Source organism: Seriola aureovittata, chromosome 11 (genome assembly GCF_021018895.1).
Source record: "Seriola aureovittata isolate HTS-2021-v1 ecotype China chromosome 11, ASM2101889v1, whole genome shotgun sequence".
Lineage (NCBI taxonomy): Eukaryota > Metazoa > Chordata > Actinopteri > Carangiformes > Carangidae > Seriola > Seriola aureovittata.
The window spans coordinates 15,642,035-15,669,718 of NC_079374.1; the positions used below are offsets into that span (position 1 = coordinate 15,642,035).

Genomic DNA, 27,684 nt, shown 5'->3' on the forward strand with positions numbered 1-27,684 from the left:
GACACAGCATCAGAGCAAAACCACATAGCCTGCACAGACAAATACTAAAAACCAACTCAGGTGTAATATTCACAGTTTTTACAGTGCTGCATCCCACTTAGTGTTTTCCCCCCATTTTGTTGCATTACAACCTGCAATTAAAATGCAATTACAGCTGCAAGTCTCTATTAGCTTAGCACATCTCTAACTCTGGCGATCCCTTCACTTTTAGCACCGTCATCAGGACACATTTTAATTTGTCCACCACTTTTTAACCATAAACCTCTAAAACTGAGAGCACTCCCATCAGTCTTAGCTGTGCTTTGTTATTAATTAACAAATGTTAGCAAGATGATTTTAACATTTACCAGTCCAGCCTCACAGAGCTGCTTGCACTCTAGACTCTTCTTCTGCTTTTTATGCATGAGTCATTTTCTTTCAGTCACAGGTGATGCTGCATTTCAATCACTTTGAAATGACACTTTGATTTTGCTATTATTAAATCATTTCCATCTTTCCAACAAACATTTAGTATAAAATAAAATTTCTGAACATTATGAGGCATTCTAACTATATTCCGGAGTATTAAAGGATTCATTTAAAAGTGAAAGAAGTAAAAGCAGATTCAACTAAATCTAAAAATAAATACTTGTGTTCTTTGTGGCATTGATTCCATGAGATGTTAGAAACAATCCGTTGAGATTCTGCTCCATGTTGACACGACTGCATAAGATCATTTCTGCAGATTTTTCAGCTGCAGATTCATGCTGCAAATACTCCGCTCTACCACATCCCAAAGGTGTATTGTATTGAACTCTGATGACTGGGGAGGCCACTGAACTCATCGTCATGTTCATGAAACCAGTTTGAGATGGTGCACTATCATTCTGGAAGTAGCCATTGGAAGATGAAATAAATTGTGGCCATTAAGGGACACGCATGGTCAGCAAGAATACTCACAGGAAAGGAAACAATTATTGATTGGTATTTAGGGGCCCAAAGCGTGCCGAGAAAACATTCCCCACACCTGGCATGTTCAATGTTCACCCTACCATCTGCGTGCCTCAGCAGAAATCAAGATTCATCAATCCAGGCTACAATTTTTCCATTCAAGTCTTGGTGAGCCTGTGTCCACCGCAGCCTCAGATCTCTGACTCTTGGCTGGCAGGAGCGGAACCTGACGTGGTCTTCAGCTGTTGTAGCCCATCCACATTCTGCTCACCACAGTTGTAAAGAGAGGTTATCTGAGTTACCGTAGCCTTTCTGTCTGCTCCAACCAGTCTGACCATTCTTCCTCTGACCTCTCTCATCAACGAGGTGTTTCCGTCCACGGAACTGCTGCTCACTTTTGCTGATCTTTTTTTGTTTTTGGCACCATTCAGAGTAAAATCTCTTGAGCATGAAAAATCCCAGGAGATCAGCAGTTTCAGTAATACTCAAACCAGCCCGTCTGGCACGAACAATCATGCCACAGTCGAAGCCACTGAGATCACATTTTTTTCCCCACATTCCGATGCTTGACGTGAACATTGACTGAAGCCCCTGACCTGTATCTGCATGATATTATGCATCGCACTGCTGCCACACGATTGGCTGATTGGATAATTGCATAAATAAGCAGCTGTAAAGGTGTGGTGTAAGCGTATAGTCAGTGTTTGCGGAGTCAAGTGTAGTTAAATGCTGTGGTTTGACAGATCTGTACACAGTATAATCAGAGCTTTGTTGTGCATGTGCGGATGCTTGTCAAATGGCTCAGAGAAAATAGAGAGGGACACACAGATATAATTAAGGGAACTGTATGTGTATGTACCCACTAACACAAACCAACTACTGTAAACCACCCTCCTCTTTGTCAGTCACTTACTCTGAAAGACATTTCCAGGTTCTCTCCTCCCCAGATATCCATCCCCGGATCATAGCTTCCTATTTCTTCAAAGTATGTTTTGTCTATAGAGAACAATCCTCCTGCCATGGTGGGGGTCCTGAAAGAGACACAAAAAATAAATGAAGACAAAAACCATAAAAATTCTTTTGTAATATTACCTCTCCTCCTGCTGTATTTATTAGTATCTTAGTGTCACTCTGAGGAACATTTAGAGTATAATAAAAGACCAATTTGTTTGACAATTTCATACAAAGCCTTAGAGGGGTAATTACTCTTATCTTTTAATTAATTCTATGTTGAAGTTTAAATTAAGAATAGTGTTTGTTGCTAGGATTTGCATGCAGGCGACAAATTGTATCCAGTTTTGTGAATTCAAAAAGTGCAAGTGTGAGCAGAGTTTCTATTTGTCTATTTTGAGCTCATATACACACAGACTACAGCAGAGCACAATCACTGCCATGTATATGCTATTTATGCAGGTGTTTGCATCAGTGGGATACACAAAGGAAAAAGATCTATTTCTATCTGCAGATAAAAATGGCAATTTTCATAAGAGAGTAAGAAATTTAAATAACCATGTTTTTTCTGTAGTCTGCTGCCATGACAGATAAATCCATTCTCAGCTCAGATGAAAAACAGAGAACTAACATCTGCTTGAACTTATAAAAAGCTTCTTTTCTTTTCATGTGTTATCTGGCATCTTTATGTTAATTCTTAATCAAAAACATTACTTAAGTGGGAAGTCAGTTCCCCTCAAATATGATCTAGATTTAGCTTCAGAAGTGGGAGCAAGATTGTGTGTGTGTACCTGACAGGAAGTGTTCTGTCCCCTTTGCGTCGATCCATCTCCCGCTGGGGAACAGGGTACCAGCGGAAATTCAGCTTCCAGTTGAATCCGCCATAAGTCATATCTGAGCCCGCCATGTACTCGAACGTCTCGTCACTGATGACATCGATGATGGGGCACACCACCGCTGTCCTGAAAGACACGAGTAATGAAGTGTAAGCTTCAGTGTTCGGATACAACATTTGTGGAGCCTTGCACTAGAACATGTAATGATTTAACAAATGTAAAACATCTTGTGGAAAGGTGAGGTGGCAAATTACTATTTTCTCTGTTTTTTAACATCCAAGCAAATAAGTACTCTCTGAATGTGAACAAATCAGGTTCTGGTTTTTTTACGGTTCCTTTCTCAAGTAACATAAGGAACTAATTGTCCAATGAAACCACACTATGCCTGCAACTAATTACTGTTTTCATTTTTGATCCTTTTTTAAAAACTAATCATTTCATGTTGCGATCACTCACTTTTTAATTAATCGGTTATCATTTAGTCTATGAAAATAATGAAGTCAGTGTCTTCAGATGTCTAATGTTGCTGTTTTCTCCAACCAACTGTTCAAAATGCGAAAGATATTCAGTTTGCAATGCAAGCATTAAACCATCACATCTAAGAATCTGAAAACAGCAAATATTTGGCATTTTTAGTTGATTAAATGACTCAAAAATTCAGCAATTATCAAAATTTTGTCATGTTATCATCAAAGCACTTAGTCTCAATAAATGTACAGTGCCTTGGCTGATGAACAAAAGGTAAAATCAAGTAATGTTTGCAAGAAAAAAATATGTACTTTCTGATTGGGTGGCCATGGGCAAAAGAGTATCTTTATTTAATTCCCAGATTCCTCAAATTAAAAAATAGACTGAGGACTATGTCCTTCATGAACTATATATTCATTGCAAGGTGTCAAAATCTACAAGTAGTTCCAACTACCATCATATTAGGGCTGGGTATTATTCAATACTGTTGCCTACTTGATTTTAGTGACATTTCTGATAATAATACAATACCATCTTGTTATTCTACAAAATGCTGTTTTCCACATCAATGATTTGAGGTGCGTTGTAATTGAAACTAACAACATGAGGATTAAAGGTGTGAAGTGAAGCCTATTTTTTCCTTCATTGGAACACAATTTAACGCATTGAACACTTGATTTTATATATATATACATATATATATATATTTATATAGAGAGAGAGAGAGAGAGAGAGAGAGAGAGATAGATTGGATAAAATATCACACATCTAAATCAATCTTCGTTTGATTTAACAAAGCTACCTGTAACATCAATCACATGAATTTGTAGGGAACATGTGGTTTACTCTCTGCACCATCTCATCAGTCTCTGCCCAGAATTATAGACATCAATACATGTGCAGCAGCATTCAGTAAAAGTGTAATGGCTCCTTAATATAATATTCTGAGCCATATGATACCAATTTCTTCCTGGGGGAAAATAAATGTGTCTGACCTCAGATAAGAGATGGATTGCAAGAGAATCATTATAAATCTGTCCATCCGTTCATGTCACTCACACATACAGGAACAGAAACACACACACACACAGCCGATAACAGTTTAACGTTCTGATGAATAACAGCAACCATGTAAACACCTTGTCACTTTAAATGAACACATCTGGTTTAATAAACACTGCAAGCTGAAGAAAAGATAACAAAAAACAGAAAGATCTCCTCCTCAGCCATGTCACATTTGTCCCCAAACATGTATCTGCTGAAGCGAGAAGACATGTCCTTGTCCACTTTGATCATGACTCTTCTAGCATCTACGAGCATCATTTGTAGCAGAGTTAACACAGAGACATCTACAGTAACTGGAACTAGCTTTTCTTGTCAGGCAGCAGCAAAAGCAGACAATGCAAAAATTATAATCGTCTCCTATCAGCTGTGTCAGGCTCAAACAGTGTATTCATAACCGATAGTTTGCTGTCCCATCAGTATTCAGTTAGAGCTTCGGTTCAAGCAGCCAATGATGCAACTTAAGTGAAATGTGACAATACCAGTGTTAGTAAAGCAAGTTTCAAACCTGAGTAGGCAAAAAAGATTTACACTGATTGACAATGAGACGCTCTGAAGTACCGCAGTGCACTGCTCCTAAAACGTACAATATGTACATGGTGTTATATTAGTGCATTAAATATCAGCATTAACTTTGACAAATTCATCCTGGTCCATTTCGTCTCCTACCTGTCCTCTTTTATGCGGGCCAGCAGGGGCTCCAGCCAGCCGATGGTGCACTCACAGTGAGCGTCCAGGAAGGTGATGACCTGACCTTTGGTGGCAGCCGCGCCCCTCAACCTGGCTCTGATTAGACCCGAGCGCTGCTCCATCCTCAGGATCCTCACTGGCACCTCCAGGGTCCGCACGTAGTTCTCCAGCTTCTTCTTCAGGAAGTCTGAAACAGAAGAGCATACACTCCAGCAAACGTTTGCCTGCAGAGTAAGAGCTGGAACAACTGGTCAGACAAAACAAAACATCTAAATATGTCAGCTTGGGCTCCGGGGAATTCTGATTAGCATTTTTTCTATTATTACTACTATTATTAGTAGTATTTCAGATGAAACAATTAACTGATTGTCATCAGTAATTTCTGGCTTAATTTAAAAACTGTTAATTGATAAATGACGAAAATAATGTACAGATTAAAACCACAATAACAAAAACAATTGTTAGTTGCAGCCGTACATTTCAGTTGAGTTGGTGCATTTATTTTCGTCAATACTCAGTGAGTTTTGTCTCCACACTGATTACTGTGTTCACATGATCGTCAGCCTTTACTTCAAAATCTACATCCTGTGTCCTTGATTACAGAGTTAAACCTGTGAGTCTGTCAGACATCAGACACTGTGCGTTCTGTGAGCCGCTTGTTAGCCACTGTGCGTGCTACCAACCTCGCTCGCTGGCATCGTCGACCAGCACGATCTCCACAAGCAAGTGTCTGGGAGAGCGGTTGATGACACTGTGAACAGTCCGCAGCAGGGTGCTCCACGCCTCGTTGTGAAACACGATGACGATGCTGGTGTTGGGCAGGTCGTCTGGGTACACCTTGGTCTTACAGCTGATGGAACAATAAAAGGAACTTAGAATTCTTTATTCTGATCCCCATTAGCTTCGGCTACAGCGGTCGCTAACTTGGTAAAGCAGAAGTGAAGAAAGTAAAGTTACATGAGGTGTGATTATGCAATGACCCTGAGCTACAGTCGTGAAGCAGTTTCAGATCTCTTATAATAAATCTGTGTCTATTTATGACCTGAAAATGTGAGCAGTTAAAATCAAAGAGTGATTTTCCCTTCTCAACAATTTTTAGAGGCCTGCAGGGTTACAACTTTGAAGTATTTCACTAAAGATTAAAAGATTAGAGACAAATAAAAAAAAAAAAAAGGAGCGAGAGAGAAAAGATATTTTTTATTATGTATTATTTATCATATTTACTTATAAGTATCATTTGGTAACCCCTTAGATTCATCTCAGGGCCTGGCTTGAGAACCATTTTTTTTTTTGACTTCATGAAAAACAGATTGTTACAAATAACATTTAACTCCAAAAGTAAATAATAAATAATGAAAATTTTGGTCATGCATTCGAACAGAATCCCAAACATTTTCTGAATAGAGTTTCTCACGTTTAATATAACTGTAAATTGAATATAGATGTTTTGAATAACCACCATTTTGACATTTTATTGACAAAATGTGTCACCGATTCTTCGAAAAAATAAACTGACAATAAAAATAATCATTAGTGGCAGCAAAACTAAACTCATTCGCATCTAATCTAATACCATAATGTAACAATTCGTATCCTTATACTTAAACCTAACCAATTCTAACTTACCCAGGCTAAAACTATAGTGTTGGATTCCAGCTGCAGTAACAGTGGTTGTCTATGCCTGCAGCTCATTATCTTGTATGAAAAGCGTCTGAGAACAGAATCAGAGTGTATCCTGCTGCTACCCAATGCTGCCGCCACTGCAAAAACATTGTCATAGGAGATTTACTGACAAATATCTCCAAAGAAAGTAGAAAAAGCAAAACCAGCTTTGACAGCTATGTCAGCATGCCCTTGGGTTGATGGGATGTCTGTGAAAGCCAAAGAGTGACAATGTGGCAAACTTGGGACGGCGCTGTAGTGGGTGATGTTGAATAAAGAATGAGCTGCGTTACGGAGGAGGAGGATGATGAGGAGGAGGAGGAGGAGGAGGAGGTGGATGGCCAGAGCGGCCTGCATGTTAGGAGGAGGAATGGTGGGAGGTGACGGAGGGTGAAAGCAGCCATCGCAGCAGACAGCTTTGCTAGTTCAGTCCTGTCTATTCAAAGAGACAGCAGTGAATTACACAACTAGGCCAGGAGGTTGCCTTCAAGAAAAAATGTTATCGCCCTGCAGAGGCAACGACTAGCGATTCTGCATGGCTCTGGATAATTTACACCACACGGCTGGTGAAGTTTTGCAAGGCTAAGCTGTCTTCTGTAATAAAGCTGCTGTAATATTTATATTGAGAAGAGGATGGAGCCATAATGGACCAAACTGGAGGAGTTGCAATCAGCTGAACATTCACTTTTTCTTAGTAATATGGGTCTTTTGCACTATGCAGGCAAAAAGGGATCTTTATATTTGCCTCTCCACACACTGCAGAACATCTTGAGTTGGCATTTTCTTGGTATAGGCGTTGAACGTAGGTGTGAAAAAAAAAAAAAAAAAAAAGACATTCTTGTGGCCTATTTTTCATGTGACTGGCAGAGCCTTTGGTATCCACTTAATGAAAGTGCTGTGGAGAACTCGGAATATTTAAACATGAATCACTTGGATAATGTCTCCACGAGAGGCGGGATGGCTGTGCATACCAGCAGCACAAGATGAATGTGCTCGTGTTTCACACAAATAGCTCCTTGGATTTTCATTAAGTGCTCAAGTGGATCTTGAATGACAGTAAACAAAACCCTACTTACATTCAAATGTCAAGCCTAATGTACACACTTGAGGGTTCTGATGGATCCTGCGTTGAAACGGTGCCCATAATTAGAGCTGTTATTAATACCAATGACATCAAATGGACTCAGTTTAGATTTTATTTTAATCATCCGAATAACTTTGCTTTGATAGTTTGGAGTATTTCATCTGCAAAAGCGGCACCTTGTGTCACTATCGCTGTCACCCTTCTGAGACTCCTTTGATAAGATGAAGAAGCCCTGATGCCTTGCTCAGCCATCGAATAAATTTGTCTGAGTACTGGAGCAGTTTCTAGTGAACCCGACATACACACGTTTGCACACATTAATGACTGAAAACCCAGAGGAAACCAAGCTCCCCTGCAATGTGTGATGGTTATGAACGGTATCAAAGTTTACAGGCAGCAGAGGAGCAGGGTGAGGACTGAGTGTTACACTGGTCTGTTGGAAAGTGGATGTGCAGCATGTGTGTGTGTGTGTGTGTGTGTGTGTGTGTGTGTGTGTGTGTGTGGGGTGTTAAAGGGGTCAGTAGTGCGAGTCCCAGCACGCATCTGGAAGACACCCAGGCTTACGCACCCATCCAACCTCACGTCCGGCAGACTCCTGTTGAGTGCAATCATGTCACTAGCCATCAGATTGAACTGGTTAATCTTAAAGAGCTCCTTCATCTTCTCCTGCTCGTCCTTGGGGATGTTCACCGCCTTGCCCATCTCCCCTGGCCCCTCATGGCTCCGAGATATCACTGCTGCAACAGAACAGACAAAACACAAGGATATCTGATGAGATAGAAAACCCACCATTAGCTTTTTTTTTTTTTTGCTTTTTTTATTTCTCACTTAATGTCAAACTAGATTGTAAAAGAAATCACTTACAGACTATTTCTTGATGGGAAAACAATGCAAGAAGAACTGCTGTGTTATAAAAGCCAATTAAATTACAAATTACATCTCGTCTCTTAATGGAACTGAGAATAATGAGGACTGACTGACCTCCCAGACCTCAGTCTGTTGGCTGTTCGCCCTGTTCTTACCAGTGGAGAGAAAAGAGTTGTGGTGGTTTTTCAAGAACTCAAAGGTGGAAAAAGTGCACAAGTTGAATCAATATATTACAAACATAGTGCTGGTTTGACAATAAATGAAGTTTCAGTGCAGGAGTGTGATATGCATAATATATGTTAGGAATTTACTTCTTTGATAATTTATGTCAATATACAATCTGCATCTCTAAGCAGGAAAGATTATCTTTTCTAATCTAAATTAGTCCATGACAAAGGAAACAGTCAGTGATCCCTTTTGTACTAATAGCATCTGGCCCTGGTAAGATGCACACATGCAGGGTTTATTATCTTTCTCTTCAGGCTGAGTTCTGCAAAGTGTAATTTTCTCTAATTGTAAAAAGCCACAGCACAAAACATAATTTTCCAGATCAGTGTGCATGTACCAAACTGGTATTCTGGGTTTTAACAGCATTTTTTGCAATAGAAGCTTCTATATGGGATGTGAACATATAAAGAGTATGGTATTGTCTGCTTACACGTTATAACATCACACACCTAGAAAATGTGATAGCTTTCTTACTTGCACTATTACAGTCGGGGGGGGATGCTACATTACACATCAGAGGATGTGAAAAACAGTGCAAGACATTTAATACAGACAGTGCAGGGGCTCTGCTTAAGCTCTCTCCTGGTTGCTGTGGCTTGAGCTGACTGGGTATTAAGCGCTGTACAGTGGGGCAGCTATATTTAATTTTAATTTAATCTATTAGGATTTTTTGAATTCAGAGATTTAGGAGAATGTATTAATAGATGAAAAAAGGTGTATGAAAGCAAAATCCTTGCTGCGGTTACTACAGTCTCTTTTGCTACATGTTCCTACAGTGAAATGCCTGCAAAACATCAGCACTGCCGTTGCTGCTCTTGTTGTCGCTGCTGCGCAGAGCTCGCTCCTTTCACCGTAGGTAAATAACCTCCCATGGATTTATGACTGTGCTCTCTCTCTCTCTCTCTCCCCCTCTCTCTCTCTAATAATCTCTCAGAGCAGAGGCAGTGATTTTCATGAAAAGGGGGCGCGCAGTCGCCATCAGCTGCACAGCCCCAAGTTAAGAGGATTCCGTACGACCCCTCTCGCAGACGGGCTGGTGTCGGCTGGACTGAGAGCCTCCTGCTCTTTTCTTTATGGTTGCTGCTGACACTCTCCATTTGGACACTGGCCTAAAATCTGATGGACGCAGCTCGGGAGCTGAGCTGGATGATTGAACAAAGTATCTGTCAAACACATGCTCAGCCTGTCCAACCAATCACTCTGTACAGATGAAACTCAGATCAGGAATGTTCAGGAAACATCTTGTGCGGGCAAAACATCCAGCAAACCATCAACACCCGTCTGAGTCGGCTTCAATTTATTTGCACCGCCACGAGATAACAGTCTAATCCTACACATCGTTTAAAGATTCGAGATTATACATATTTTAATCTGACTATAAAAAAAGGATTACAACTGAATAAGATGTGGAACAGTGCTGTCAGATGAGAACAATCAGAGAGAATACTTTGTGAATGTTGTAGGAGACAGTCCTCAGGCCTAGAAATAACAAGGCAAACCACAGCACAATATTTCATCTCTTTGTTACAATTTGAAGCTTCTAAAATGACAAATTCATATTTTTCAAGCATGGATGAACTCCGATGTGATAAACGCAACAGCCGAACATAACTGTGAATACTACGTTGGAATAATATGGTTCACATTAAACATTGTATAAACCTTGTAAAAAATGAAACAGGATGTTTTCCATTTCTGCTGAAGTGAATCTGCAGAGACTACTTTAGTTTTCTTCAGCTACTGATCTTTCCTTCTTTACCCTAAATACCTTTTTATCTTTATAGCCATGCTAACAGTGTGGCTCTAGGAATCTCAGTGTCGGTCCAGACTGAAATACCTCAACAACTATAACATGGATCGCCGTTGAATTTTGCACCAACATTCATGGTTTCCAGACGATGAATCCCAACGATTCTGGTGATTCTGACTTTTCCTCCAGCGTCATCATGAGGTTGATGTTTGTAGTTTTGAGGGAAAGATTTGAATAACAACTCTTGGATGTTTTGTCATAATTTGGTACAAATGTTCACGGGCCTAACAAGACGAGTTGTAATCACTTTGTTGATCCCCTGACTTTTCCCTCCTAGCACCAACCCCAGGTCGATAATTGCATTTATTTTATCCAATACCTTGGTTTATGACTAAATATCTGCATAACCCTCAGAAACTAAACTAAGATGGTGAATGTAAATACTATAACGGCTAGACATCAACATATTAGCATTGTCATTGTGAGTATGTTAGCATGCTGACATTAGCATTTAGCGCAAAGCACCAGTACTTTCCAAAGGTTCCAGTGTTCATCTATTAAATGATACAAACACTCAGATTAAATATCAAGGCTAGAAACATTTAAATAAATCTGATTTTGTTTAGCAACACACAGATCAGAGAAGCTTTAGGAAACAAACTCTCTGTGGTGTTTTCAAGCCCGTCACAATCTCCTCCTGACACAGATGATTCATTCTAAAAAGATGGCCACAATCATCTGTGAAGAAAACAGTGGCCCTGTCCGTCCTCAGGTCAATCAATCTAATTCAGTGTCCCTGCCTGCAGCTTTATCCCAAGCAATTACAGTGAAAAGGTTCGCCTCACACTCACAGGTCATGAGTCTTCTGAGACACGATCACTCAGATTTCATGTGTCTTTGTCCATCATGTTTGTATAAGATCATCATTCGGACAACTCTCTAAAAAAAACATGTCTATGCTTTATGTTATTTCACTATTGAAATGTCTTTATGATTGCCAGCTGCTTTGATCCATGTTCGCATGATTCAAGACTCGGACTCAGACACTAATCTGGATGCAAATTGTGCTGTGAGTTCTTCATCTCGTGGCAACAAACATCGTCCGGCTACTTTCATCTCACTTTACAGGAAAAGCTTTGCCACCAGCTCGTGAAAACACACTATTCATTTATTCTGAAGGAATTTTTTCACTTCTTTAGGTTTTGAGGGAAATTTATTCGGCAGTGTTTCCACAGGTCACTTCTTAGTAATAAAAAGCATTCCCGAAAAGCAAAACTTCATTGTCTGTCTCAAGGATAGCTGTGAAGACACTGACAGAATCAAGCTGGCCCAGTCCCCAATGGCAGTTGTCATAACAACCAAGGTTGTAAAGATATGATGGGCCGAGCCTCCGGTCTAGGGGGCGGTCGTCATACTGGTGCCCTTCAGGGTCACGTAATGCACACAGTCTACCCGTGAGGAGGACAGAGGTATTACACAAAAAAGACAACGTGACTTAGGTTATATAACGTAACAACGGATTTGTTGTCCAATGGAATCTTTATATGTATGGGTGCTGTGGTCCCATGAAGAATATCCTTATTCTAATATGCAGTACTTGTTGTATGGGTTTGAATTCACCCTGTAAGGAAGATGACCTTCAGAATTGGGTGGTATTACACAGTGTTAACTTGTATTGCTCATCTCTATTCTCCTCGACTGAGCCTCAATAAACGCTTCTGCTTAAGACATCTGAGTCTCCCGATACTTCTATCAGCTCGCAAGATTTTCATCACATTCATAATATGGAAAATAATGAAAATATTCAAATTCATTTCATCTTCATAAACCCCTCAACTGGTAATTTTTTACATTTTATTTTAAAATACAGAGACAAATCTAAACGTACTGAAACATTTACCACAGTATTTCACCAAAACATCCATTTAAACCAATGATCAAACATGGCATTGATCAACTAGAGTAACTTTGATTAACTCTATCTATTCTTTATCTATCTACTATATTATTAATTAATGTTTAGCTACAAACAAATTCCAGTAGTAGTTTTTAAGAATTTTGACAATTGAAAGTTGTTTAACTGCTCTGCTCTCCTTAAAAATGATAAAACTGCTAACAGTTAAAGATGATTAACAGTAATTAATAGTTAACAGTAGTTGGTCCACAAATCTGGGTCCAGTGTAATACATGGTTGGTTAAGCTGAATTTAAAAAAAAAAAAAGCAACTAGAATATGTCTAAGAGAAGGACGAGTTTTTACACATTCCCACAACAGTCAGTCGTGGATGGAAATCAATACCTTATGAAGGATTCATCGGAAAGTTTAGTAGGTGAATTTTTCTAAGATGTGTTAATATTAAAGTGATTTTAAACAAGAGTCAGGTCACTCATCATGAGTGCTGTGGAAACTGTCATATTACATCTGAAGTGGCTCTAAAGAGAGATAGCTTGCTCAAGTCTTAGAAAATAACCCAGACGATGTCATCAGGGTTACCTCAGGTTGAGATTGAGAAAAGACGGAACAGAACGTTTTTTATACAAACTGTCTGTGTGGAGTTTGAAAGATGTTTGAAACCTATATAATGAAAAGACACTTCTGAGTTGCAATGCAGTGTTTTGGGAACTTGACATATACTGGGGATTAAAGTAAGGATATCTCGGACTGTGCTTTCCTTTTTTTTTAACCTGTCTCCCAAATCCACCAGCTTTATGGAAGTGCACTATAAACTGCTGGAGTTACCGCTTCGAAACAAAACTTTTAAAACAAAACTTTTAAAACAAAACTCCTCTTGTGCGGTTTCGTCAAAACACTAAATTAATCAAACTGTGGTGCAAAAAAGAACAGAGGAATGAATATGTTTACACTGTGGCCGAGAATCTGTGCCTACATGTGGCCTATGCAACATCCTTTCAAATGTAAAATCCAAAGTAAACACAATGGACAGCAGTGACTGGCCATAAAGTTGACTCTGGTCAAACTGAAAACCTCTGACGTGAGTCAAGTTATCCTTCCTTATCAGGAATTTATGACAAACATTCTTTAAAGGGTCATTATCGACCTGGTAATGACCAACATGGGATCACTGAGTCCTTGTGCAACACAGATGCAATAGAGGAGAAACTGACTACAAACAGCCCAAAGCTAAGTGACTTTGAATTCATTTTAAACATGCATCAATCAAAATGACTGATATTAACATTTAATCTTATTTCTCCGTCTAACGCAGCTATCAACCAACTTAAGCATTTTAGCTTCTTTAGCTGATTGTTATGGTTTAACAGCCCCATAGTAACTCAGGCATACCACTGAATGCAGGCATTCCCAGTTAAAAAAAGAAGGCTCTGATAAATCCCCTACATGCTTATAAACCCCAGCACCAAACAGCAAACAGACAAAACGATCTATGGAGCATTTCAGCATCTTTCAGCTCAATGTTTTGGTTTTATGCCCACAACTTCCCGTTTTAGTTCAGTCTCACCACTATCATCATCAGCATCGGTTCTACACGTCACAGGCAGCTGTTTTTGGCTAAAAAGCTCTATAAACACACTGTGCACTGCCTGCCCAGCACCAAACAGCAGATTGATGAAGTTAGCAACTAGTTGGGGAACACAGTGGAGCGTTTTGTAGCTTAAGGGACAGATATTTCTCTCAGGAGGACCACAAAACAGAGCTGAATGCAGAGTGAATATCAGAATTACATTTATCAAGTGGACAGAAACGCAACTCCGACTGAATGCTAATGTGTCTCCTGGATGTGTAAATAGGCAATTGTGTGCTAACAAGCTCGCCATAACAACTTTATAAGGCAATAATATGACAATGTTGTGTTTGTTGTGTTTACAACTTGTTTGTGCTGCCTCCAAGGGGCCAAAAAATCTGTTAATGCAAGTAAGTCAAAGACAGGGCTACAGTGAAAGTGAGTGTTGGTTGTGGGTTGAGTTGTTGTCAGGTGGCCAGAAACACGACTGCAATTCAATCTTCATGCTAATATATACGTATTAAAATGTTTGTTAATAGCTTGTGCAGCATTTTTAATGATTTCTTTTTTTTTTTTTTATTGTATCTAATCTAAAATTTAACAGTAACGTTTTGAGTACACAAGCAATAACTGAATAATAATACCCTTAGAGTGACCTTACAAAAATGCTTCTGTAATAATCAAATTGAGTAAATCGATTCCAATCAAAAACTGAACTTGTGAATCGGTGCCAGATTCAGGCTCTTCAGTCCGACACCTGCCAAGGTAAAATGAAAAACACCTGCAGTGTCGTGGCAAAACCAGGGAATGAAAAAGAATTCTCAACACCCAAGATCATATATTAAGCAAATCATCTACTTTGTAAGCAGTGTAACATTAGACTTTTGCATGGTAATCAGTCTCAGTAGCTGGCAGCTCTGCCTCATTCGAACCTTGAAAGCAGCTTAGCAAGCCTCTTAGAAACCTGCTTACTTGAGGGCATGTGAGGAAATGAACTCTGCTAAAGCAGTATTGTGGTTTAGGTTGATCTCAAGAAGCACGCACACACACTGGTTTAAACTTAACAAAGGTAAATTAATCAATCTTAATGCAATCAATTTAGAGATAGAGGTTCACTACACTGAAAGAGTCTCAGAATCGTTACAGTGTTTTGCAATTTTTTAAATGAATAACTGCAAATTTGCATTTTTTTATTTTTACATTAGTCATCTTCATCGTGTTAATAGGATTTTTGACAGATGATAATTATGTTTAACACTGAGGTGAAAAGAGGGAACTTTTTAAGTCTACAGTTTATATTCACAAACATGACTGAGTGAACCTTAACAAAGGGCAGAGCCTCCAAAATCAAAACTGCGGAGATCAAAACAAAAAGGGTAACTGTCAGTCAACTGTTGCCTCACTTATAAAATGGGGTTATCAAATTCAGTAAACCTACAATGTGGGGAAATTTCTTAGAACTCGTTTTTTAAGATGGCTTATAATCTTCAAAATACATTGGTACACACAGATTGCCTAAAGAGAAAACCGAGTGCATGTTCCCTGATTTGATAATATGGCAGAAACCTGTTCTTTGGTACATTCAAGAACTGTAGATATTCTGTGATTTATTTTAATTTCTAATTAACAACATCATGACCATTGTACTAGCCTACAGCTTGTCTGACTCTCACTTCATCCACTGCAAAACACTGATTGCTTGGCAAATAGACATTAATCCTGTACTTACTTTGATTAGGTTTTCATTATGTCATGAGAGGAAGTACTACCTAAAAGCTAAAACATGCCTGGCCCACTTTTTTTCCAAGAGTGCAGGCCTCTGTGTGCTCCTGGATTCAGTACAACATTAAAATCTCTTTGCAGAGTCTCTATTTATTTTTTGTCAAAATTACTTTTTCATTGTATGCCTCAAATCAGTCTGCGCTTTCAGCTGCATGAGCACACAGTGATAGACATGTCATACAAAAGGAAGGGTAGGGGATGTATACTAGAAGTAGACGTCTGCGCAGCATGTGCAGAAACATGGAGTGGTTTGTAATGTCATTGTCAAAAACATGTAATGGTCCTTAAGCATGAGTTTAGGAACTCCAATTTGTCTCTCTCTAGGACACACACTCGCAAATATGCTTAACGAAGATATTATTATAATTTGATTTCATTTGAGAAATTAAACTAAAAAAAGTTATTACAGATGCAAAAAACTACAATTTCTCAAGGTGGTTTTGGATTAACTCCATTTAACATGACAAATGAAAAACCATATCAAATCATCATCATCCAAATCATTTCCTTTGAATAGCTGCTAACGCCCTTGAAATCCAAATTTCAAGATTTTCCTCAGGGAAACTCTTAAAATCCACCCACTAAACAACTTCCACAGAATCTTCATTTTCAAGGACAAATGAAGTGAAAAATGTCACAGTTACCATTAAAGCTTAAAGACACAGGGAGTAGGAAAGGCAGAGGGGATGAAGCAGTCCAGTCTGAGACTTTGTGTAACTCATATCTCATTGACTCCTGAACCTTTACTGACGTCTATTCTGCGAAGGAAAGGTGTTGCAGCACTGATCTGGACTCACCTCGGAGGGCAGGAAGCAGCGAGCGGTCTTTCCTATCATCGCATTTATTACACTCGCTGAAGTAGAGCAGCAAGAACACATCCACCAGCACCCACACCAGAGAGGTGGTCAACACCACCTTGCAGTACACGAACCGTCGCATCACCTCCCCGGGATGTCGGCCGGGCAGCCAAACAGGGAGGGTCACAGTGAGCGCTCAGGAGTCTGCTGATAAACTGTTCGAACTCTTGAGACAACGTGAGAAACCGAGCAGGTTTGACTGAGAGGCGTCATCCTACAGGGGAGAGAGAAAACATAAGAAAATGGAATTAACATAAATCTAATAACAACATAAAGCATCACAAATATTTAAGCCTTCGTGATTAAAAACAATCAACTTGTGAAGATATGTGATCTCAGCAAAATGTGTGAGGAACTACTTTCAAAGTAGATCAATATTTGCCTCAGTAATCACCTTCAGACTTCACTTAATGCATTTCACGGCTCTACACAATCAGATATTACTTGGCATATTTCCATCTGTTTATTCTACTTTTTAATAGCGCAACGTGATGTTACACACCACCCTTAGGTGGCCCTGAGGGGCGCACAACACTCAACCAGTGACCCAGATCAGACTCACAAGACACCTCTAAAATAACGAAGGGTTTATTTAACATGAATATGCAAAATGACCAGGACACTTAATTAAGACAACAAAAGAGACAAAAATCAGAACACAGCAAAAGCCCCGGGCTGAGAGGCAGCAAACCCGACAGTCCCCATGCTACAAGCCTCTGCCCTTCTGATGCTGGCACCAGAGCTTTTAAAGCCTTCCTGCTCAGGCCAGGTGCATCCATGGAGTAATCAAGAACAGCCTGGGCGGAGCTGCAGGGGAGACAGGACAGGGAAAGGACAAAAACACCCAGAACACATGGTGCCGTAACAGTGACATTACACAAAAGCTGAAATAAATTAGACAGACACACTGTGGGGAGACAACACGTCCAAGCAGATACTGTGATACAGTGCGTCCTCTGGAACTCAAGGGTTAAGGCGCCAACCATGAACCGCAACATTCGCAGTTTGAGTCTGGCCAGAGACCTCTGTTGCATCTCTCTCTCCCCCATTTCATCATCTCTCTCCACTGTCTGTAATGAAGGCATCAAAGTGCCCAAAAAATACATTAAATTTGTTTTGTTTTTTTTAAGAGCAGTGAACAAGGACGTGCTGATCATATCGTAATCCGGGCCGCTGCTGACCATACTGAGCCGATCTGATATCGGCCAGACGTGACAGATCCACATTAAGAACAGTTTTGTCCTGTCAGTGTAGTCATGACATTTTTCCAGCGTCCACTATCAATTACAGTCATTTAGTCCTGGCGGCTGGCAAACTCAGTTTGTAGTGCCACAGCAATCCCTGGCATCATGTTAAAAATGATCTCAGTGAGTTCCAACACAGAATAGCAAACAGCTCTCAAATCTGAGAAGAAGACAGCACCGGCATCAGATCAGAAATCAATTTTGGCAGTCAAGGTATCAGAATCATATCAGGAAGAGAAAAAGATGGATTGATGTGTCCCTAGTTGTGACGATATGTACTAAGTGGGACAGATTAAAAATAAACTTGTCAGTGTTTTCTGGTGACCACACACACAGCTTTATGGTGGTGCAGTGGAGGTCACACCCAGCTTCCAACATTGGACTGACCCCAGACCATTTTCCATTTGAAAGGATGAGTGACTGCTCATTTCCCCTCTCCAGACTTCTCCCACTTCATCAGCAGTGCTGCTAAAACCATCTGGGAGGCTTTCATACCAGAGGCAATTTGTGGAGGTTAGATATCTCATTGGCTCATTGGGATGTATGACTCACAATATTTCTGATTTAAAAAAAAAACACACACAACATCATTTTCTGTCAAACAGGATTTCTACTTGACTGAAATTATAGGTTTTTGTTGACTGAGAGGCTTATGAAAGTATAATGAGAATGGAATGGGAGTGATGGGGGGGGGGGGGGGGGGGGGGTGCTTTCAGGCAAAGAGAATCAAATACACAAGTAGCCAGTAGCATTTAGACACCCATAACAAAAATCACAGGTTACAACAAACAGCACACAGTGTAGTACAATCAGTATAAGAGAGGTTAAAGGTTCACAGCTTGATTTTAACCTAAGATGTTGTGGCACATGACATGAGTGAAAGCCAGTGGTTACATATGCTCAAAAGGTTACACATATTATATTAAAAATAACTGCTAATGCATGTATGAATAATAACTAACCTTACCCTTTGCTTTTACAGCAAGTAGAGAAAGCCTACAGCTTTTCCTGTGGGCAATCTGACAGATTTCCTTATCTTTCACATGCAGCATGGTAATGATTTTGCACTCCACACACACACACAGATACACACACACACACACACACACACACACACCCACACACACCCACACACACACACACACGCACACACACGCACACACACACACACACACACACACACACACACACACACACACACACACACACACACACACACTGTCCTCTCAGCTCGCTGTCTAAATGTCCATCACAGGGTCTGACATTGCTGCCCTGGGCTAACTCTTATCTCATTCACAAGCAAGGCAGTCTCTGTCCAGCTGCATCCACAGCTTCGCACTCAGACCACAGTGCAGCAGATGATTTCAGTGAATTTACACACCATTCACAGACTTCTAAGCTAAATCCATGGATGCAGTCTTGGCCCCCAGATAATGAGTGCGATCAACAAAATGGTCTCAGTAAAACAGGCGGAAATCCAAGTCTGTGTGCAGCATATCACCTCCACTCACATCGTAGACAGATCAATGATGAGTCTGTCTTATGATGTCTGTTTGCATCTCTAACCATCTGCTTTTTTGTGCGTCAGTGGCTGAGGCATGTTTGGGTTTGGTGCCACCAACGGCGCTACCAGCAGCTTGCTGGAGTCTCGGCACCTAGAAGTCTGAGTCAATTAGTCCAACCATCTGCACAGATGAATATTTCCTATCTGCTGTGCACTGCTCTATAAACAGGTCTCTCCAGCTTTGACAAAGCTGCTGTTTTTACCGGGCCTTTAAAGATAAGTGTAAACCACCAGGCATTATTAACTGCTTCTTGAAGTGACAGTTAATTGTGTTGTTAACAACACTCTTTGTTGTGAAATGTCTGGTGCTTGGCTATGAGGTGAATAACATATTCCTCAACCGTTTAACAGGAGTGTTTCTATTGGTAACCAATTGTTTTTTACAGTAACATAATTGGACATGACACGGATCACACTGAAACCATAACATGAGAAGAAAACGTTTGACGTTTGAGCGCTCCTTTTCCTCCACCCCCACTCATCAACTTTCTCTGAAGCAGCCGAGGCAAAACCATAGTCATCTGCTGCTGACCACTGACAGATTGACTGCGGTCAAAGTGAGCTGTACATGGGTACATCAAGGCTGAGCTAGAGAGAGGTCATTCACACTCAGACCAGTCCAGCTAGGGATTCAAACCAGCAATCTTCCAGTCGCAAACACCACCTGCGTCTCCACTGTGACAAGCAGCAAGTAGAGCTGTGTATCGAACATCAATACTTTGTGAGCGTCATGCAAATTGTGTCGGTGGCACCAGGTGTTGAAACCTGACAAGACTTGAAAATTAGCATTGAGTGATTGAGGTGAAAATGTACTACACAACCAAAGACATTGAGTTTTGGGATATTTCATAGGTGGGAAAAAATGTTCCTCAACTTAAAATACTGAAAAAAAGTATTGTTTTTGGTAACAGTGCCAAAATTTAGGTTTCATATTGGCATGAGTATTGAAAAATGCCAATCTATACCTAGCCCTACCAGGAACAGCGGGTAATTATAGAGCTTATCCCAATAAGCCCATTAGGCCAATGACTGAAGCTTGTTTTATAACCAAAACAACACAAAAATATGTAGGTATGCTCTGTAAAGGCTTGTGACACACTTAACCATCAGAAAATACAAAATATTACATTCATAATTCTCACTGAGGTGATTTAAAGGTGTGATATGTGTGCGCGCACGCACGCACGCACACACACACACGCTCTATCCATCTTTCATTCATGTGCATATACATTATATATTGATTTATAAATTATGGGATTTGACTGGAATAAGACGAAAAAACACTAACAACAGCAGTTGACCAACGAACAATCATTCTCAACTGATGCTATGCAAATACAACACACGGTAACCTTGATTAAACGTAATGTCAAAATAAAAGCATCATCATCCCAGCATCACTGTGATCACCGTTACGTGTTGTGATGTGTACAGCACAACAAAAACAAAAAAAGACCGTGGCATGATTTTACCAAAGGAAGGTGTGGTGCTGGATCAGAAAACGATGATACTCTTTGCTTACCTAAATTATGGATGGAGTGAACCAGTGACCTGATCCAGCCTCGCTCTCAGGCAACGTGTTGAACGCAGACAACATGACCCAATATAGGCTACAGTGCAGTACAGTTAGCGGCAGAATTGAACTGGGTAAATTGCTCCTGCAAATGGTCAACGTCTCAAAATGACACTTAAGTCACAGTCCATCTCAGCACAGAGTAGTCCACAATCCGGCGTGATACTGACCGTCCAGCTATACCTCTCGTGGTACCTGTTTGGACTCACTGATATGATTTGTCCTCAACGCCGCAGTAAACTGGCGAACGCGAACCGTCTCCAGGAATTGTCCCCCTTTCGTTTAGACGCCGATGCAGTCAACGCAGAACCACTTCTCAGCGCGCACCTGTTCTCCGACTGAATATTATAACGGTAAGAGGGCAGGCGAGATAATATTCAGCACAATCTAACCTCAGCTGAGAGCGACCTGGAAATGTCTCGTTCCCCCTCTCTGATTGGCTGACAGCGACGTCCGTCATGAAACGCTTTTGAAGTCGAGCGTCACCGGCGTCTGGTAAATGTAGGCGCGTTGCCTGTAGAGAAGCTCTCACCACCATCACCACCACAGGTAAAACACTGTGTGTAGGGTTCGGTTTAGTCATTTTAGTCTAATACGTGAAAAATAATATGTATTTATAATAATAATACTTACAGTAATACGTGCAAAATACATTTTATTTAGAATGTTTTATTATTGTTTCCAATTAGCCAGAGGTCCTTCTGCCCTTAATGCAGAAATTCATACAAACTCCAAGAGAGAAACAAAAACATCAGCGTAAGGTTTTTTTGTTGTTGTTGTCCTGTTTGTTGTTAATTAGATTTTTCTGACTGAAAATATATCAAACATCTCAGAACTCTCCTTTTAGTTGCATTTACACTTTTATTTGTTTCTAGCTTCATAAAAGTTTACTTTTGCTTAAAGTTGTCGTATTTTTGATTTTCGTGGATGAGATTAATCCATTAAATCTAATTAGACTGATTAATCCATTAAATCATACTTTGCATATACATTTTGCCTTTTATTTAACTTAAGTCAACCGTAATACAGTGACATCAGATTATGACCCCCTGTGTCATCTCTCTCTTTGTGTAGACTAATACAAATCATACAGCATTTTATTATGAAAACTATGACTTCCTGTTTTGAGTTCTAAGTTTGACCATCATTATGCATACAAGAATTATCCAGTAAGTGTTCAGACTATTTGTTTTCACATTATGAACAAGGGGAAGAACCTAGATTGAGTTAAGTAATTTACACCCTTGCAGAGGTTAAATAAATCAGCAGCATAATGATCACCCACAGGTTACCTACCTGTATGTGTGTGTCTTCAGACCAATTAACTCAAATATGCAGATTGACTTGTTGTGTAGCAGACATCACAGGCCTTAGGTAAATCATGTTGAACAATGCTGCCATCTGCTGCTACTGATCAGAGGCCTCCAGTGTTGCACTGGCCTCTGGGCAATGTAGTAGTAGATCAAATCTGAGCCCAGCATTTAATTAACATTCAGCAAATCATGATAAGCCTGAGTGTTCTTTCAATCACCCACAGCAACAGACTGCAAAGTGCGTTCTTTCGAGCTTTTATTGCTATTTCACTCAACCCAACTATGATGCAACAGCTAACTAACGCCGCAGTCTGTGCACTGTGATATGAATTCAACTTCCATTCATAACTGCATGTCCTGTTCGCTCTGCAGATTACAAACACTGTGTCCACATCAGATTCCACTAGATGTCAGTGCATGTCCTGGTTCCTCTAAAGTTTCAGAGAGGGAGGAAAACTTTTTCATGTCATGGCTTTGAGCAGCTGCCAGAAAAATGTGCAGCAAAGTTAAAAAAAACATTAAAAAAAACACAGGTGATGAACTTGCATTGCTTTGATGTGCAAGGCATAGTCTTTGGTGAAATTATGACTAATTATAATAATGGATAGACATTTATTTGTTTTCATGATTCGAAATCTGACTGATTTAGAGCAGAAGACTGTGACATTGATCGGTTATCATTAGTGACAATACATATAAATGGCTGAATTAGTGTAATTTTACAAAATTATGAGGAGTTTTTAATGATTCAATAATAGATAGATAGATAGATAGATAGATAGATAGATAGATAGATAGATAGATAGATAGATAGATAGATAGATAGATAGATAGATAGATAGATAGATAGATAGATAGATAGAAAGAAAGATAGATAGATGGGCTGTTGCAGCAGACTGCATACACACAAAATGCATAATAAACACAGTACACCATGTACTGGACATGCGCGTGCAGTCTGGTCGTATGGTGGCGCTCTTGCCGTGTTGTCCTGTCACTTGAACGGTGTAACGCAGGCAGGTACAGTCTGGCTATTTAACCGCGGGTTGGTGGATTCACTCCGCTTAGAAACTGGCTACAGAGCACATGAAACCTCCAGTAATGCGATGCCAAAGCAGCCTGTTAAACTCCAGAAGAGCGCTGCTTGATTTGACGGAACTTCTCCAACTCGCCGCCTCATCGTCTTTACTTTCCACTTGATGACAATTTCTCTGGGATCGTGCCAGGCGCGTCTCTCCCTCTCCTCCTTTCACGTCTCTCTCACTGAAAGTTTGATTTTAAAAAAAGACTACAAACAAAAGTGGAGATGAATAACACCGGTTTCAACCAAACGGAGGGCGGACTGATCAATAAGACAGAGGAGTTTTTTTGCTGCAACTTTTCGTCCGTGGTGACTGATAATGGCTTTGTGGCCGCCGCTCCGGATGAGAGGAGCCTCTTCATCATGAGGGTGGTCCAGATAGCCGTCATGTGCGTGCTGTCCCTCACGGTGGTGTTTGGCATATTTTTCTTGGGTTGCAACCTTCTCATAAAGTCAGAGGGGATGATAAACTTTTTGGTTACGGACAGGAGACCGTCCAAAGAAACGGAGGCAGTTATTGTTGGAGCCTACTGACTGATGAGGACCTTTACAGTATGGTACCTCTTCTGATGGAGCAAGATGGGAGACAATGCGATGACCAACTGCCTAAAACAGCCCCTCTTTTTCATATTGGTAGGCTACTTAGATAAACCTCAGAGGAACAGTCGCCATGTAAGAGGTAACTGAACCCTGCTGGTGACTGAAGCTCACAGGTGTTCACCTTATTTCATAACAAAGACTCATTCATCTCCAAGAGGTATAGTGCGTTTTAAGCCTCTTTGTTTATAAAGTATTCAGTCAAGCACAGTTGTAATTTCAGTAGATGGAGCACCATTTGTCAAGCAGCATCCTTTTTGTCATGTTAATGGCAAAGTCCTCGTATTTGCTGCTTAATTGAACCCTCTCATATTGCTAATGCAATGGAGAAATGATGTTTAGGATGTTCTGTATGTTGTATGTGTTTTTGCATACAATATGCAATATATTAATCCGTGTAATTCTCTGGATTTCCTGGTGATAACTGTGTGAGTGTCTGCGTGGGCGATGGAGAAAAGCCCAACATGCCATGTATCTTGTTAATTGGAATAAATTCATTATGTAATTAAAGTTTTCCTCATATTTAAGGTCTATTTTTCTACCATGGATATTGTCTTCACAACCCCCTCTGCCAGGCATTCAGAAACTAAAATTACACCCTTCCAAAGAGCTATTCAAACCTCTTATTTCTATAGTTTAATATTATACTAATTATAGAAATCCGTTTGATAAAACAGATTCAGACAGAAAATTGGCATTTTAGTATGAGCATTTATTTAAACTGACATGAAGACCTGTATTTTCTCTGGCTAGATATGAGGAGCAGTAGTAAGTGTTAAATCCAGGAGAGATGACTCCACACAAAGAGATTTTCCTCTCATTTTCATTTTTCTACCAATAGTCATAATCTAAATGTTGATTCAATTCAATTAACTAAATGTGTTTTTTTTTTTCTTTTCTTTAAGCCACTCAAAAAAGGTTCTCCGTAAAAGATTTTAAATGAAAAAGTGACATCCTCTGTCAGTATTTCCTGTCTGGGTCACATCTTGATCCTTGCATCGTTTTACATCTTTCCTCCTTCCGTCAAAGCATCTGCTGTGCTCTGCTCCCGGCCAGCCTGGATGTCAGCTCCCCAGGGTGAAGCCCACAGCTTCAGAAATGACTTGCCTTGTCAACCCGGGGAGGATAAAGCCACCGGGCAATATGCTGCTGTCTGATTGCCCACCTGTGCTCCACATACACAGCTGAATAGTTTGAATCGACTTACTTTTCTCTAAAATGTCCTTCACCTCAGTTTGCTTGACATGGCCTTATTCTGTCTGGTGATGCATGGCTACAGACACACTGGCCACTGTCTTAGGCCACACACTTGCTGGGTGTGAAGAAATCTATCATCCGATGTGTTGTTAAAATGCATTGTGAATGTCAACATAATAATTTGCTGTGAGATACTATGTGTAGAAGGCAGCTGGTAAAATTGAATGAGGCAAAAAAAAAATATTTTTTTAGAGGTCAGCAAAACCTATCAAACAACCACTGTACAATACGATCCAGTACAGGGACAAAGGAATTCACGTCACCTCTGTGAAGCTTTGCATTGCTCAGTTTCTTGAGGCTGTATTTACTGGACTGCACTATGTTAAAGGATGCTTCTCCTTTTTGCTTATAGTGGAAATATTAGTTGGCTGCATCTTATAAAACAGTACAGTTTACACCCCCCAAAATGGCAGCTTCAGAAACTGCCCCAGTTGAATCAAAACCTCTCTGACACAGTCTCCACCAAAACTCAATGTTACACCTTGGCAAACATATCACAGTATCTATTGCATGTTTACTATTCCTCTCACCCCCTTTTTTTTTTTTTGTCTTTGCTTGTTGAAAACCTCCATAAGAAAAGTCTGTAATGACGCATGAAACTTTTCATTATACAAGTGCTGTCGGAGCAGATTAAAAATGGCAAGTTAAATCGATCCTTTACAAATTAAAAAAAAAAATCACACTGAATAAATTTGCACTCATATATCAAGGTCTCGCCTCCACATAATGTAACAGATACAGTTAGTTTATGTATGATGAATCGTGTTTGTTACTGTTTGTCTCATTTGCACCTCAGGCAAGACTCTGCGTATTAGAGTAACATATTAACACTGTAACCAATTATCTAAAATTGAGACTTCTGATGTCGGACATATGGATTGGATTTAGAGCGGAGAAAAACTGAATCTAAATCTAATATGAAGCCGACAAACATACCCAGCTTTCTCAATAAGAAAACAAAGTGTAATGTTAGTAACACTTGTTATGTTGCAGTGAGTGTAGAAAAACTAACAATTTTAAGACATCGCACCAGTTAGAATTACTTTTTATATGTTTCACCTAGTGTTTTTCTCTGCTTTGTGTGATTGCTTTCATTAGGGAGGGCTGGGAATAGCTCCCAGGAAAGTGTTGTAGCAGTTTAATATCCAGCAGAGAACAATCTTCTGCCTGCAGCTGGACCATTATTAGTTCATCCCATGGTGTCTTCTTCTTCTTCTTCTTCTTCTTCTTCTTCTTCTTCTTCTTCTTCTTCTTCTACGCACATATTCAGACTGGATTCTGATCAATTTTGCAGAAGTTGAAGATTAAAGTTTGAAAACAAGAGCTGCATCGCAAAAAAGCATTGCTGCAGGACTTTGCTGAGGAGTGTTGATGTTGATTGACACTGCCACCTCACAGATTTCACACACCTGTCACACAAACAATGTTCAGGGAGATTTAGGAGATAGGAACAGCAACAGTCATCTATACCCCCGGCACCGCTGCTGTCAACAAACTGATAGTCCTCTGCGGGGCTCATGAGCAACTCCTCTCCAGATATTTAGGAGCATGCTGGGAGTTTTACACGGTACAAACCAAAAGCTGGGCATCAAGAAAAAACACACTTTCTTCATAAATTCAGTCTGATTTTACAGTATGCTCTCACATTTCTTGCCAAAGGCAGAAACTGTTATCTGTCAAACAAGAAAAACAAAACAAACAAAGAAAAAAGAAAAAGAGGGCTTCACATTTTTATCGTGTACCTGCAGGCTGGTTAGATAAACTTATATCACCAGTAGCTAGAACGCAGGAAAAATGGCATCTGCTTACTTTATCCGATGTCTACTGTATGTGAGCCGTGTCCCACAGTCACAACATCTGCAGGGTGTTGATTGCAAGCTAAAAGCGGCTTCAGGTCCTGACTCGCTCTTCTGTGATTGGCTGGCGGGTCTGGATCCAGTCGATGAACTGGATAGTGACTAAAAGCTCCAAATAGCAGCGAGGCAGCCACAATCATCTCCCCTGTTCACTCCTATTGTCCCACAGCTCCTCAGTTCATCCTTCCTCCTGTTCTTATGTCACTTCTGCTACATATCTGTTAATGTGGTATATTGCTTATATCATGAAACTGTGGTTGTTTTATATTAAGCTTTCCTTCACCATGTCTCTTCGACTCCAGTAGGAACTACACTTTTGAAGGAGATTCATAGATTTCTTAAAACTTGTACGCCAGGCTGTGAAATGCAAACATTTCCATCGACAGCAACGCCTGTTCAGGCTGAACCAAGCTGTTGCCGACGTCACGCGGTGTCTGGATTCTACACCAACGGCCGTAATTGTGGAAGTCAAGCCGTGATAAATCCATGCAGACGGATTCTGAAGAATGATTCCATTACTTGGCATCTCTGATTCCAGTTACAGGATG

At 40.2% G+C, this 27,684-nt stretch overlaps 2 protein-coding genes across 4 annotated transcripts in view; one reads left to right on the forward strand and one right to left on the reverse strand.

The window, feature by feature from the left end:
- Positions 1-21,445, reverse strand: part of galnt13 (UDP-N-acetyl-alpha-D-galactosamine:polypeptide N-acetylgalactosaminyltransferase 13) — a 38,307-nt gene extending 16,862 nt beyond the window's left edge. For 2 of the 3 annotated variants that reach the window (XM_056389552.1, XM_056389554.1), the window contains exons 1-7: positions 20,982-21,445; positions 16,589-16,862; positions 8,252-8,420; positions 5,621-5,787; positions 4,917-5,124; positions 2,673-2,843; positions 1,844-1,961 (exon numbers count right to left, since the gene is read on the reverse strand). In XM_056389552.1, coding sequence (XP_056245527.1) covers positions 1,844-1,961; positions 2,673-2,843; positions 4,917-5,124; positions 5,621-5,787; positions 8,252-8,420; positions 16,589-16,730 — 975 coding nt within the window. In that variant the 5' untranslated portion in view covers positions 16,731-16,862; positions 20,982-21,445. The remainder of the gene's footprint in view (positions 1-1,843; positions 1,962-2,672; positions 2,844-4,916; positions 5,125-5,620; positions 5,788-8,251; positions 8,421-16,588; positions 16,863-20,981) is intronic. The other variant, XM_056389553.1, reaches the window with a different exon arrangement.
- Positions 21,446-23,322: 1,877 nt separating this feature from the next.
- On the forward strand, positions 23,323-24,533 carry rprma (reprimo, TP53 dependent G2 arrest mediator candidate a). Its single transcript, XM_056389647.1, has one exon. The coding sequence runs from the start codon at positions 23,652-23,654 to the stop codon at positions 23,958-23,960; it is 309 nt and encodes a 102-aa protein (XP_056245622.1). The 5' UTR covers positions 23,323-23,651; the 3' UTR covers positions 23,961-24,533.
- Positions 24,534-27,684: the final 3,151 nt, after the last annotated feature.

Excerpts from the sequence above, each read along its gene's own strand:
- rprma (XM_056389647.1), top strand. The coding sequence starts at position 23,652 with ATGAATAACACCGGTTTCAACCAAACGGAGGGCGGACTGATCAATAAG.